This window comes from Nannizzia gypsea, genomic scaffold, assembly GCF_000150975.2.
Source record: "Nannizzia gypsea CBS 118893 supercont1.6 genomic scaffold, whole genome shotgun sequence".
Lineage (NCBI taxonomy): Eukaryota > Fungi > Ascomycota > Eurotiomycetes > Onygenales > Arthrodermataceae > Nannizzia > Nannizzia gypsea.
In genome coordinates, this window is record NW_003345196.1 from 623,540 (window position 1) to 636,767 (window position 13,228).

Genomic DNA, 13,228 nt, shown 5'->3' on the forward strand with positions numbered 1-13,228 from the left:
GGCTACCGGAAACTCCCAGTAAGCACCTGCGAAGGCGGGCCACCAACTCGACCACATCGTTGCCCGCCCTTGCCCAAACAAAAAGAAAGAATTCGAGAAAAAACACCCCGGCATCGGCGGCTTCGGCATCTTCCTTGCTATCTTCTTCCCCGTCACCGCAGCTACTGCAATAGGATACTGGGCCTTCTCCAAATGGGACGGCAAATTCGGCCGTATCCGACTAGGCGAATCACAGCCCGAATCGCTCTTCGCAGGCAACTCCCCTCTCATTACCATCCCCGTCGCTATCGTCGCTGGAACAGTGGCGGTTATAACCGCCCTCCCACTACTCTTTTCTAGCCTCTGGCGAAGCTTCAAAGGATATACCCGCCTATCCAATCCCTGGGGACAGAGACAGAGACCATATGCTTCGCGAGACGCCTTTGCTGCTCGTAGGGGAGAATATGTTGGCGTTGTTGATGACGAGGATGAGCATAACTATCTCAGCTCCGTTTGAAGGTGATGACGATGAAGAAGTGTAAACTAAACGCCTTTTCATTTGCTACCCTACCTACTTACCTACTATCGTATGCGCTATGGCCCCGCGTTACATTTTCCCCGCCATGCTTACGAGGTAGTCCTAGCAACAATAGAGACCTCAATACGAACCATCTTCAGCTCTCGCGCTAGACAAGCTGTAACGGAAGCACAATTCAACCCCTCTCTATGGGATCAGTACCTCCTTATCCGTTCCGCAAGAGAGCAACATTGAACATCGGTGAAACCCCAGAAAAAGAAATAGCTAAATCACTACGGGATCAGCTTTGGGTTCTCCCTGCCAACGTCACACAACTTTTCCAGCCATCACCCGGACCACCAAGCTCATTGCTGCAGGCTGATTAGCTCCTATGCCTCTCTCGCCATGGCATTAGTTTTACATATCAGTTTAGGGAATAGTACTCCGTAGGGAAAAAAAGAATCCCACGTAAAAACCCACGGCTGGAGTCCCGCTTTCTAGACACCTGCCACCTGCGCATGTCATCAATTGCGGGCTTGCTGTCTTCTAATCATATACTTTCCGCGTAAGGCGCCTTATTCTACGATAAGGAACATATCGTTATCACGGGGATGGTGCTTCTACGGGAGGACGTGCTGGTCGCTGCCCTTGCACACGATCATCTCTGCCGATATTGAACCAAGGGAAGCCATCAATTAAGCAACGGGAAGAATCCATGGATTATCAACGGCAATCCTGCAGGGCGAATCCGGATACCACAACTTTCGAGCCCACAGCTTGCCCATAGCGAACCAAGGAACAACGTAAAAGATATAACCATTATTTCCCGGTGATCCATGCCTCGGTGTCTGGTAGGTATGAACCTACATTGGGATGATGACGTTCAAACCTCAGGGAACGATAAATGCAGCAAGATAGCTTAATTTAATCATCAACGGCCATCCTTTCTTCCTAGCGGGAATAGAATTAGTTATACGGAGTATATGAAGTGTAATTCTGCAGCAGATAAATAAATCAGTTAGTTACGTCGTCTTAGGCGCCTTGCAATATAGCTTCGTGCATTTAAAATCCAGCCGAAGTCAAACACTTCGGCAGTCCTTTTGCAAATCGTCAGATCAAATGCACAACTACAACGTGAAGAATGCAATGTTACTTGATCTTCATATGACACCAAGTACTCTGTATGGAGTAAGCTCCAGATGTATGTATGATGGAATTTCATGGGTAAACATGGTGCTGATATGCATTGTGTGCATCCTCATCTGCCTTGTCCCCCTGCTTGCTCATGGGCCTAAAATCTGATATATCACTTTTATTGCAAGTAAACGACTGACCGTTACGGGTTAAGTCAGGCGCAAAAAGTGGCTCGGTTGCCTGTCTCCGTGACTCCAATCAGGCAGGCCGTTTGGCTGGCCAGCTTGACGCTGCAGCCCTTTTCCCACTTGACCATCGCCCTGGCGAGCGAGGCCATTGTGCGGGATAAACGGGAGAAGAAATCGAGAAAAAAAGCATGGAAGACACAATAAGGAGTAAAAAGAAGGAATATGACTCCGGTAGCTCCTTGGCCTGGTATTTTGTTCGACCGGATGTTCGTTTTCGTTCTCCTGACAATAATAGGGGGTGTGGCTTTGTTGTGAACAAAGAACGATGCCTTGGTTGCTAAATAGATAATTACGGAGGGGGTACTCCGTATAATTTTGCAAAGGGGATAACCGGCGATTCCTCGGCTGGCGAAGAAGCCATCCTCTTCTCGGGTGCTACCTTGACGGAGATAACGAAGTTGCATTCATACCTGTGTGGCGAAAAGGAGAGAGAAGCCTACGGGGTAGGTAAAACTAGATGTTGTGGAAAGCTGTGACGAAATGCAATGATGAGATTAAAAGAGTGCAAATGTTGCAACTAAATAATTAAATGAGGTATTCAGAAGAGGTGGTATTATTTATTGGTTCGAGGGCCGTTAGATATAGAGGTATGTAAACGCCAATAAGTTTACATGGCTATTGGGGTAACTAGACGAGATGAGGGGATCAGGCTAGGGTAGAAAATAACGAGAATGAAGGGTAATGGAATGACAGATCCGTCGAGCAGGTATAATAATGACAACAGTAATAATACGTAAAGGTAAATAGAGAAGGGTAAACAGCTGAATTCTTCAACCATATGCGCCGAGCAAAGTTATCGGGTCATTCTCCCACCAATCTGAGAAGAGCAAGAAAGTAGGCCAATAAGGAGGGAGAGAAAAAAAAAGCTGTCTAGGAAGTAAAATTGATGAGAGGGCACGGTACATAAGAGGTTGTGGGTGTGGGAATGCATATAAGCCCGTTGCATTGTCGGGCCACAGTGAGCATGTATTAAAATTTTTATTCGCAGGTTAGCATTGCAGTGGGATCTTTTTTTCCGGAGTAGTATCGGGGTTTCCGTTCGCGCCGGGGTTGTCCAGGTGAGCAGCGACAGGTTGAGAGGTATCATCAATCGGGATCGTTAAACCATTTGTTAGCTCAGTATCTTTGTTATTCGCATCATCGGCCGGTCTCGGCTGGTGGCTGCGAGTGTGGTCTTCTATACCATTGAGCAACTGCCGGTCAATTTCCATCGATTCTGGAATTTTATTGTTATAAGTCTCCTCGTCGTTTTTCACATCGTCGGGGGAACAGTTAACTTCGGGTTGATCGGTGGGACCGTTGGCCGTTGCAGGAAATGAGTTAGAATAGTCAAATCGGTTGGTCCCACCAGGGCTTTCAACATCAGTGTCATGCTTTATATCCAGATTGTCGCCTAACATGCTACTCCTTGCCCGGCGAACACTGAAGCGTAGGGGCCTAGTTGCAGTGGAGGGTGTCCCTAATCGCAATGGCTTGCTCTTTTTGGGCGTATTCTGTCCGCTCGTTCTGGCTGGAGATTGAGCGGTGGAGCGAACCTTCTTCCGAGTCCCAAACGGCCGGCCAGGTCGACGCTTAACAGTAGGGGTATTGGTGCTAGTCCCTTGAGGCGGAGGAAAAATCTCAAACCTCGTCGCAGGAATGCCGAACGCAGGGTTTGAAGGAGTAGACGATGATTGACGGCCATTGGTACTAGGAGCTTGTTTAGCCATGACATCAGCAAATGATAACGCGCTGGTTGAAGGTGGCCCTGGAGCATCAAACAGTGAAGGCGAAGCTTCAGAGAAGGCCTGTCCATTGGCATTGGAAATATCAACACCGCTTCCAGCGACACTATTTGTCGTATCAGCGTCACTTGCGTTAATACCGAGGCCGTATGAGTTGTTGGACACATGATTAGCTGAAGCATTTGGCCCATCGGCATCAATTTCTTCGCGAGGAGCGACAGTATGAATAGGAGCATGGTCATAGTGGGACTTGTTGCTTCGGCCCATTATGTACGGCGTCCATACTAGAGAATTTGGGTTCAACCTGACGTAGCCCTTTTTCTCCCAAGACTCAATATACTTTTCAAAAAAGTCGTAGTCCAGGCGTAGTGCATAGGTCTTGGTAACAGGATCGCGAACGAGTGCACTTAGACCTTCCAAGGCAGAGATAACATCATCGGGGGTCATACCGGTCTGTTCAGATATCGCTGTAATACTCGTCGGTGATTTCTTATCCCGAAATTTGTAACATAGAACAAGACGCCAGTAGTTGCGGTAGGAAACCAGGCCCATATCAGATAATGGTTTTTCTGGAGAGCCTGTCCTTCCTTCTAGCCGAGTAAGAAGGTAAGAAAAATCAATCAGGAGATTCCCGTAACCCTTTCTCTGATGGATGGGCAGCGTTAGAATACAGGAGACGTTGTTCGAAGAGCTGGGTCTCTTCTCCTTGCTAAAGTATCCAACAAAATGGCAGCCCCATTCATCGTATTCTGTCATAACGTAGAATAAGAAAGGCTCGACGTCGTAGTAAAGTGTTTTTGATCCTAGGAAGAGCTTCGCCAGTAAACAAAGATTTTGACAATAGACAGGATTCTTCCGGCCATCCACCTCAAAGATAGAAACAGAGCCTTCACGATATATCTCATCGCCCGGAGGATGTTTTGCAGGGCACTTGAGCTTGTGTCGCCATGCAACGAAATCGGAGTTCATATACTTAAGGCAGAATTCGCAAATGTATAAAACCCGATTGCGACTGTATTCCTCGGGATATGGAGCTGCATACCACGTCTCAATCTCAAAGCCACCGAAATTGATGTACTTGATTTTGCTTGGTGGGCCTGACAGCTTTTGGGAGGATAAGAGCGCATTATCCGAATCTTCCTCGCTTGCTATCATCTTCTTTCGCCATTCTTCTTCCGCCTTTTGGCGGGCTGCTTCAAACTTATCCCTATCTGTTGACAGTGGTACTGTTCGTGATGTGTCTGCTTCGGCCTGTGACAAAATTCCGCCATAAGGTTTTGACTTGAGCTCATCATTCTCTCGGTCGTGGAAGGAGTAGAAAGGGGCAGCATATGGAGTTGGGTTCGTTGGTGCAAAATGTGATACAGGGGTAGGCTCGGGTATAGTTGAAGGTTTAGGCAATGGTCTTCGCCGTTGGCTCCTTGGCCTTGGTTTGCTGTTCAGTATCTTTTGAAGCTTTTCCTGGTCAAGGTTGAATGAGAGTATTAAGCGTCCTTCCTGTTTCTGCACAACAGTACAGTAATGTTTTTGTGTATTTCGAGTTCTCCTCTGACGAGATGCCCGGTTTTCGTGCACGGTTGCATCATCATTTTCAGCAAATTGATTCTGGCTCGCGGCACGCGAACGACTCCCGCTGGCCCTTGTTGTCGGCAAGACTTGTCCGTGCGGAGGAGGAGTGACTTTCCGTCGTTTCCGTGTGGTCGGGCGCCTATTTTCAGCCTCATAGGATGATGATTTCCTTTTTCGCAAAGAGCGGGAGCCATCCAGTGGATCGTCGTCGATGATTAAGGATTTAAATACGGAGTGAGAATTTGGATTCTGGGTATCATTGTCCGCAGGGAGCAGATCTTTTGTAACACTAGAGACGGTAGATTTTTGTCGGGCAGTGGAGGAGTTCCTTATGTCTGGTTGGGAGTTCTGAAATTTACATAACGAACACTTCCATTTACTGGCATCTAAAATTATAACGAGTTAGTTGGTCAGGATCCGAACTAGGCTCTTATGCATAGTGGCAGGGGTTTCGCTTACCATCATCATCGTTAAATAGGCCTTCCTCGCGGCCGCATTCCCTATGGCCTGTGGAACCGTTAGCTAAGCCCCCTGTCATAGTTCTAGCCAAGCCTGTCCCTGCAGAACTTACAATGAACACCACATGTGTCGCATATTAATGGCTCTTCGAAGACTTCACTTGGATCATGTTCTTCATCTTCTTTACAAACACTGAAGAAAGCATTTTTTTGGTTAGTAAAAACGTGGCAGGTATGCAAGGTGATTAATCATAACGCGATCAAGACTCACAAGCAATTATTATCAACAGGGAGCTCTGTATCGGCATCCTCTTGCTCGTTGCTTTCAGCTTCCCAATCCTCTTCAGCTTCAGAGTCAGATTCAGAGGATACTTCGCTGACAACTGCGTTGCTATCATTTGAAAGCTCTTCGAATTCCGCATCCAGTTCATCTGCGTCACTCGCAGACTTGCCATCCTCGCTAGCACTTTCCAGAACTGCGGCATCCTGATCTGTCTTCTCCTTAGGTTCATCTCCACTGTCTATGAGGTTGGGTTCTTTCTCATGGCTGATATCATTTTCGTCCACAGCGCCCCCTTCGAGAACTTCCACTTCCCCATGGTATGCTCCATCAACCTTCACAGTCGAGTCTTCGTACGTCGTGACTAGCCCAACGTGCGCAGTCGCATCATAAAACTCAGGGTCTTCGTCCCCTTCAGCGTCTTGTTCGCTGTCTATTTCCGGTTCTTGTTCTGGGTAGCTGTTATCGTAAGCGGCCAGTGGGGTTGCCGCCATGGTATGAGCCACTACAGTCGCCAGATTGGCGAGCTGTTTGCACCATCCGGAATTCCCCTGTTCTATCTCTCCCCTTCGTCTCTTTTTGTCTCTTCGTTTCTCCTCTCTTGATAAGCGGATTCAACACGTAGGCTCGTCTCGGCTTTCTTAGAAATAGGTCTTTTGCGGCTCAAGGCTTAATCTCGGTAGACGACAGTCATTGAAAAGGTCTCCACGTAAGCATAAGGAAGCATTAGCTTTGCGCAAATGCGTCTATACTGCGATATTCACTGAGGATAGAACGGTTAGCTATCCAAGTCTTCTTCTGGGAAGCTCTCGGGAGGCGTTTTCTTCAAAAAGCATGCGGACGCGACCACTGCCAGCTCGCCACCGGCCGCACCAGGAGAACGCAAAGGGCAACTAACCGGTAAGCTCCTCTGCAGCAACGCGTAAATCGAAGGAAAAATCAGTCGTATCAAGGGCCAGCGAGTCTTTTCAGGCCGTTTCTTACTCGCATCCCCTCCCTTCTTTGACTTGAAGTTCGAGCCATTCAGCGAAAATTGCTGACTTATCAACGCCAAGCTTTATATAGCGCTAGTCCATATCGGGCCCCTAGTGGCTCTGGTCTCGTTGCTTTCTCCGACGTCCGTCGACTTTTTGCCCTCGCCAGTGAGATTACGGACAGGAAGAAGCATAACAGCAGGATACTCGTTGCGTCGCAGAAATGGGAGTCCCCTTCGAGGCTTTGCTCCCTTATGGGATCATTATTGGTGTAAGTGTCGAGTTGCCCGTGGGAAGTGGGAGTGACCAAATGTTGATGTGAACTGTTTTGCCGTAGTTGTTCGGCGTGACCGGTGTTGGTCTTTCGACTCTCAAGTACTATTCAAACGGCCGCAAGAACCCAAGAAGAGGCATTGATGCGTGGGATCAGGTGAGTTTGCGGATCTACCTTCAGTTTATTCTCTCAATTGAACTTGGGCCTTAGACTAACTCTTTGATAGCAAAGTAAGTTGTGCCATTAGCATGCGAACTCGTTACGTCCCAGGCCGCCGGCTACCCAATTACTGATACAATTGTTCAAACACTCTAGTGATGGAACGAGACCTACGGCTTACAGGCCAGAGGAGAGGACAGACAAGCAACCATGCTGCACCCCCAGGCTTCGCATACAGCAACCCATGGAAGGTATGGCTGGATAGCCTTATGATATCCCACCGATCCCACCGAATATCATCAGAGCCGCTAATTAACCTGTATCAATATAGCTGGAGCCAAGAATCAACTAGTTTTATTTAGATGTTTATCCAACGGTCTATAATAATTTCGGAAATTATCTATGACATACACCCATCCTTCAAAAATCAGAGACTTGCTTGATCTCGGTGCTCTTTCCGCGAATGCCGCGGATCTCCATCGGCAGGAGATGTACATTAAAGAACTCTTTCAGCGCGTCAACGCGTTCCTCCTCGCTTTTTAGAGTTTTCAGAATTTCAAAGTTCCCCTTATGGTTTCTCTTAACGGTATCCTTTAGGAGCATTACGACCCCGTCGATGTCGTCTTCTGCCACGTTGAGCGTGAATTTCGTAAAGATGATACCATGGGTAAAGAGGCTCGCTGGGTGCGTGCTGGTCCAATAGTTCATGACCTCATAGTCGTCATGTGTGAACTCGATCTCGTAGAAACAATAGGCCATCACCCACTCGCTATCAGAGTCATTGCGGAATCGGTACAGCCATGGCCGCTGGTCAGGATCAGTGTTAATGCTTAGATTCTGCCGAACCAAGCTCATCTGGACAACGCGGGTTAGATCTGGTTCCCCTTCCTTCAGCACCAAAGGCTGCGTAGGTCCCTGGGGGCCGAATCCGACATCCACCTTTACTCTCCACTTAGTGTGTTTTCACTCGACAATTTGTAGTGCGTAGTGGTAAACTGACTCACCAAATATTTAATACCGTCTATAATAACTATCAATATTTGGTGGCCGCTATCCAGCACCAATGTTAGCTCTTTCCCAACCATTGAGTCTGCAGTTTGATAATATCACTCACAATCCATGGAACTCGGCATTCGCAGGCCCAGCAACTAGACTCCTTGTGACCCTCGCCCCCCCAGAGTAGAATTTAAATCCAAGAGTCCGAAGCACAATTGAAAATAGCCCAGTGTTTTCCACACAGTAACCGCCAAGTCCCCTTTCCACTACCTTATGGAACAGGACATCTGGATCAAGCGATATTGTATAGTGTTGAGAGTAATGGAGAACCAAGTTAGAGAATGGGAATGTCGCCAAATGTCGCCGCTGGAGGGTGAACAGGGCCTCTAGAGCGTCAGAAACGACCAAATGCTCAATATCTTTCAGTCTCTTCTCCCCATCGTCGGGCTGGCATTGATATAGTCGGCTAAAGTACTTAATCAACTGCTCCCTAGTAAAGGTGGGCAGTGCCTTTATTGTAGGTATATCCGCCATTGTATCTTTGAAAGTGCTTTGTCTCTCTGTCTTTGACTGATATTAAATTAATGGAAGAAAATCATTAAACAGCTTTGGCAGGTATGAATCCCCAGGTGGTTGGCGGGGTTAACCATTATTTATACGCTGGACTAACGAGATTGTTAACTTAGTTAACTTCAACATCTCTATTGAATCGCTATACGAGAAACCAGACTGTCACGGACGCTTTTCTATTAATAATATACGCAGTCCTCGAGCCTTTATTTCAGTAATGACTACCCGTTATTACGAGCTGCCTAGCCAGCTAGGTATTTAGCTGGCTATGTTTCCGAGAAGCTGTTGACACGGCAAAGTTCCGAATATGAACCAACAGGATTGAGTGAGTGGATAATTATTGACAGGATTAATAATGGTTTGGCGGCCTTCGGGGTCCGTCTCGCCGTTGGGATGCTATCATCAGCGATAGTGTGATGTGGTGACCAAATACCTACAATAAAGGCACCAACACTACCAACACTGAACAACCACCATGGTGAAAACGGATGATGAGATATTCTCAGCTTTGCAGGAGTATTCTGCGTGTGATGTATAACTAGTCAATTCTCTCCCTGTCTGGCTATTTATGATACTAACAAGAGCCTTCAGTTATCAGATGCACTGCTGAAGCTCGAGAAAGTCCCAAAGGGTGCTATCAAATATGCCGGATTTATAGCTGATGTCGGTATGGGTAGCAGATAGATATCTATTTGAAATACTTAACCTAACATTGAATTAAAAAAGAGCCGTTTTCGCCTTCTAGGGATGCTGAGAACCTGCCAAAGATAATCGGTTATGCATCTACGATCAAGTTTGTATCCAAGGATGATCCATTACCTGCATATTCCGAAAATGAGACACATGGGTTTCCCCCTGGAACACACTGGGTAGACAATACAGATCCAAATACCATTGTACTGCTTGATCAGCCACCCGGTCAGAAATGCGCTATTCTAGGCGGAATTATGGCATCACGGATGAAGGTCAGGGGTGCAAAAGGAGCGATGGTTAATGGCCGGGTGAGGGATCTTGCTGAGCTGCGAAGTCTAGGCTTTCCAGTATGTACTAGTGTTACTTGAGAGTTGCTCTGGGCTTCCCGTATGTAGTCAGGTAATAACTACAGAGTAATAGGTATGGGCTAGGGGAACCTCGACAGTGGGAACCGGTGCAGAGGCCAAAGCTGCGTTTCGGAATGTGCCTATTTGCATTGATGGAGTAACCGTTAACCCAGTAAGTGATTCCCGAACTGGTTGTTTGCTTAATTTAGAAGGAAATTAACTAGAGATCGTATTAGGGCGACATACTCTTCTGCGACCCTCTTGAAGGTGTTGTAGTCATACCAAGCGGGTTGGTCGGTGATGTCTTGGAGCTGATGTCCAATCTCGTTCCTGCAGACGACAAGGTAAAAGCAGATGTGTTGAATGGATCGACTGTTTTTGAAGCCTTCAAGAAGCATAGAGGCAGTTAAGCATCCTACTGTAACTCAATGTAAAGGGTGAGACTTTACTTTATATGCTTGAGATTCATTGAAAAGGAAGTGATATATATTGATATAAATACAGTTAAATCAGCTCAAGGGACAAGCCGCTTTTATCCTCGCAACATGTCATTATATACGGGCAAAAAAACAATCATCTAAATCATCTAAATGTTGGCTGCCGGGAGATTCAACATCTACTCCGCAACCCAGACAGCGGCCATACCCATTCCAGTTCCAATGCACATACTGGTAACACCGATCTTCTTGTTCGTTCGCTTCAGCTCAGTCAACAATGTGCTGACCTGGCGGGAGCCAGTGCATCCAAGAGGATGACCGAAGGCAATGGCACCACCCTTAGGGTTAACCTTCTCGAATGGAAGGCCAAGCTCCTTGGTGCACCAGAGAGCCTGGGAAGCAAAGGCTTCGTTGATTTCATAAATGTCGACATCTCCCTTGGAGATACCGGCCTTCTCCAAGGCAACGGGGATGGCCTTCCATGGACCTTGGCCCATGAGGAGAGGCTTGACACCAACAACGCTGGCTGTGACGTACTTGCCGATGATCTTCTGGCCAAGCTTCTCAGCAGTGGAACGCTTCATCAAGAGGACGGCGGCTGCACCGTCAGAGATCTGAGATGAGTTTCCGGCATGGATCGAGCCGTCGGCGGCGAAGGCTGGTCGGATCTTGGAGAGCGACTCAGGGGTGATGCCGGGTCGGACACCGTCATCACGAGAGACTGTGATGGTCTTCTCCTCCTGGGTCTTGGGGTCGACAAACTTGACGGTGAGAGGAGCGATCTCCTCGTTAAAGAGACCGGCTTCCTGAGCCTTGATGGCCTTCTGGTAGGAAGAGGCGGCGAAGGCGTCCTGGTCTTTACGGGAGATCTTGAGGTCCTTGGCCATGTCCTCGGAGAGGATTCCCATAGGAACCTTGCAGTTGGCAGCCTCCATGTGGTTCTCGAGTAGGTCAGAGAACTCCGTGACGGCTCCGGGGCTAACATATGTTAGAATGTGATAATATAAATAGCAAGGGTAAGGGAGAAAACAACATACCCATATTGAGAGGACATGCTCTCAACACCAGCTCCAATACCAACGTCAATGACACCGGCCTTTATAGCATTTGCGACATCGACGATAGCTTGCAGGCCACTGGAGCACTGTCTGTTGAGGGCCTTGACGGCAGAGGTCTCAGGGAAGCCGGCGGCCAAAGCAGCAGCACGGAACTCAGTAGCACCACCGCCGGGAGGCAGAACTGATCCAACAGCAATATCCTCAACGAGCGAGGGGTCGATCTTAGATCTCTCAATCAGAGCCTTGAAGGCGCCGACCAGGAGGTCGGCAGCAGCGGTGTCCTTGAAGCCACCCTTACCGCCCTTTGTTATGGCCGTTCGAAGAGCACATGTAACAACGATATCATCTGGGTTCTTCTCGAGAATAGCAGAGCTACCGCTCTTGCTTGGGCTCACTTGCTTAGAGATTTGAGCGAGACGCTGGTATGCTGGAGAAAGGCATCACATGTTAGTATACCGCGTGCTACATGGTTCTACGCTCTATGACGTAGCTTGGGAGGAACACTCACTGGCAGACATGTTGAATAGAGTGAAGGCAGTAGGGAGGGCAGGACGATGTAAGGAGAGTCTCTAAGGTCGGTGATATATAGAAAATGTGGTGAGAAGAAAAGGAGCAGAGGGAGTTTGGATATCTCGGGCGTTGCTCTTTATATGCTGCTTCTTTTCGTCCGCCGAACATCTGATTAAGGGAGGAAACTTTAAGGTTGGCAGAAAGTTGCCGAGGCACATGGAATGATATTTATCCTGTTCCGTGATTATGTGATGGGCCGAGCTCCCGTCACGTGAAGCTTTTGGTGCCTTTTTGAAGAAGAGCGCGAGTCCCATGTGAAGATTTGATGACAGGGCGAAGGAGGAAGATAGAGATCGATATAGATCGCAAGACCTGCTCAAGATGTCGATTGCTCCTAGATCACTGGTGTCGAGCAAAGGGGTGGGATGTGCGCAAAGCCGGCTTAGCATAGCCTCACGCATACATATTGAAACGGTAATATATCGCTCTCTAGTTAACTAACCACGCCCGAGATGCTTTTCTATATATCAATCTAACAGAGTATCAGGCACAGTCACCTCTTTTATCCTTCAGTCGCAAAATCTCTACTGCGCTACCAAGCTCGCAGTCTCTCCGCCATACCTCTACTATCCAACAACTGCCATATATATCAGCTTTCCGCTTTCTCTCGCACACCACACGGTCTGCGACCGGAGTAGCATCCCGTTCCTTTACCACCTCGAGTCGCAATGCGGCCTCTTCGCCCCCTACTGAGCCTGCCGGAGAAGAATATGTCAACCCGTACAAGGCAAAGAGGAAATGGCCACCGGACATGAGCAAGTTATCGCCAAAACAACAGTTCAGATTAGAGCGCAAGTACAGACGCCGCTCGAAACAAAAATGGGCAAGACCTACGTGGACAAAGTGGACAAAGTTAGTCCAATGGGGGTTAATTGGATGTATGTGTTTGATATTGTGCTATATTCGTTGAGCTTTATGACCCAAGCAAAGCTGACCTCGATATCACTCCATAGTTGTTTTGGTATATGCGGTCTTGTTCATGGAAATGAAGGATTCAGGCCCCAATCCATTCCAAGGAGTAAGTATTCCACTCTATATTTCACTTCGCAAGGGTATATATTTGCAAAAAGCTAACTGTGAATAATCAATAGTTCCGAGACTATGTCAAGGGGCTTCTCGATGATTCAGTATTAGCAGGACGTCGGCCCGCGCTTCGAAATGAATCTACCTCCCCTGCTGGGAAGACCGAAAGCCAGTAATCGACCCTGGCACCTTGTACGAATATATTGTTGGTTTCTTTT

General features: G+C 47.8%; 7 protein-coding genes across 7 annotated transcripts in view; 4 read left to right on the plus strand and 3 right to left on the minus strand.

Annotated features, from left to right (window-relative positions):
* Positions 1 to 496, plus strand: part of MGYG_06839 (hypothetical protein) — a gene marked incomplete at both ends in the record, with an annotated part of 758 nt that extends 262 nt beyond the window's left edge. Inside the window, one exon of the mRNA XM_003170799.1 lies at positions 24 to 496. Within this exon, the coding sequence (XP_003170847.1) occupies positions 24 to 496 (473 nt within the window). The remainder of the gene's footprint in view (positions 1 to 23) is intronic.
* A 2,371-nt stretch (positions 497 to 2,867) lies between these two features.
* Positions 2,868 to 6,403, minus strand: MGYG_06840 (histone acetyltransferase mst2; the record flags this gene model as incomplete). Its single annotated transcript, XM_003170800.1, has 4 exons — positions 2,868 to 5,557; positions 5,631 to 5,678; positions 5,743 to 5,822; positions 5,901 to 6,403. The coding sequence occupies 4 exons, from the start codon at positions 6,401 to 6,403 to the stop codon at positions 2,868 to 2,870; spliced, it is 3,321 nt and encodes a 1,106-aa protein (XP_003170848.1).
* Positions 6,404 to 7,106: 703 nt separating this feature from the next.
* MGYG_06841 (hypothetical protein) lies at positions 7,107 to 7,581 on the plus strand (the record flags this gene model as incomplete). The annotated part of the gene is made up of 4 exons (XM_003170801.1): positions 7,107 to 7,154; positions 7,221 to 7,313; positions 7,368 to 7,387; positions 7,428 to 7,581. 4 exons carry the CDS (start codon positions 7,107 to 7,109, stop codon positions 7,579 to 7,581), a joined length of 315 nt encoding a protein of 104 aa, XP_003170849.1.
* A 155-nt stretch (positions 7,582 to 7,736) lies between these two features.
* MGYG_06842 (hypothetical protein) lies at positions 7,737 to 8,846 on the minus strand (the record flags this gene model as incomplete). Its single annotated transcript, XM_003170802.1, has 3 exons — positions 7,737 to 8,255; positions 8,321 to 8,366; positions 8,431 to 8,846. The coding sequence occupies 3 exons, from the start codon at positions 8,844 to 8,846 to the stop codon at positions 7,737 to 7,739; spliced, it is 981 nt and encodes a 326-aa protein (XP_003170850.1).
* Positions 8,847 to 9,357: 511 nt separating this feature from the next.
* Positions 9,358 to 10,332, plus strand: MGYG_06843 (DlpA domain-containing protein; the record flags this gene model as incomplete). Its single annotated transcript, XM_003170803.1, has 5 exons — positions 9,358 to 9,414; positions 9,474 to 9,549; positions 9,609 to 9,922; positions 9,996 to 10,094; positions 10,159 to 10,332. 5 exons carry the CDS (start codon positions 9,358 to 9,360, stop codon positions 10,330 to 10,332), a joined length of 720 nt encoding a protein of 239 aa, XP_003170851.1.
* A 206-nt stretch (positions 10,333 to 10,538) lies between these two features.
* MGYG_06844 (3-ketoacyl-CoA thiolase) lies at positions 10,539 to 11,935 on the minus strand (the record flags this gene model as incomplete). Its single annotated transcript, XM_003170804.1, has 3 exons — positions 10,539 to 11,337; positions 11,397 to 11,844; positions 11,926 to 11,935. The coding sequence occupies 3 exons, from the start codon at positions 11,933 to 11,935 to the stop codon at positions 10,539 to 10,541; spliced, it is 1,257 nt and encodes a 418-aa protein (XP_003170852.1).
* Positions 11,936 to 12,308: 373 nt separating this feature from the next.
* On the plus strand, positions 12,309 to 13,186 carry MGYG_06845 (hypothetical protein; the record flags this gene model as incomplete). Its single annotated transcript, XM_003170805.1, has 4 exons — positions 12,309 to 12,401; positions 12,475 to 12,865; positions 12,941 to 13,005; positions 13,079 to 13,186. 4 exons carry the CDS (start codon positions 12,309 to 12,311, stop codon positions 13,184 to 13,186), a joined length of 657 nt encoding a protein of 218 aa, XP_003170853.1.
* Positions 13,187 to 13,228: the final 42 nt, after the last annotated feature.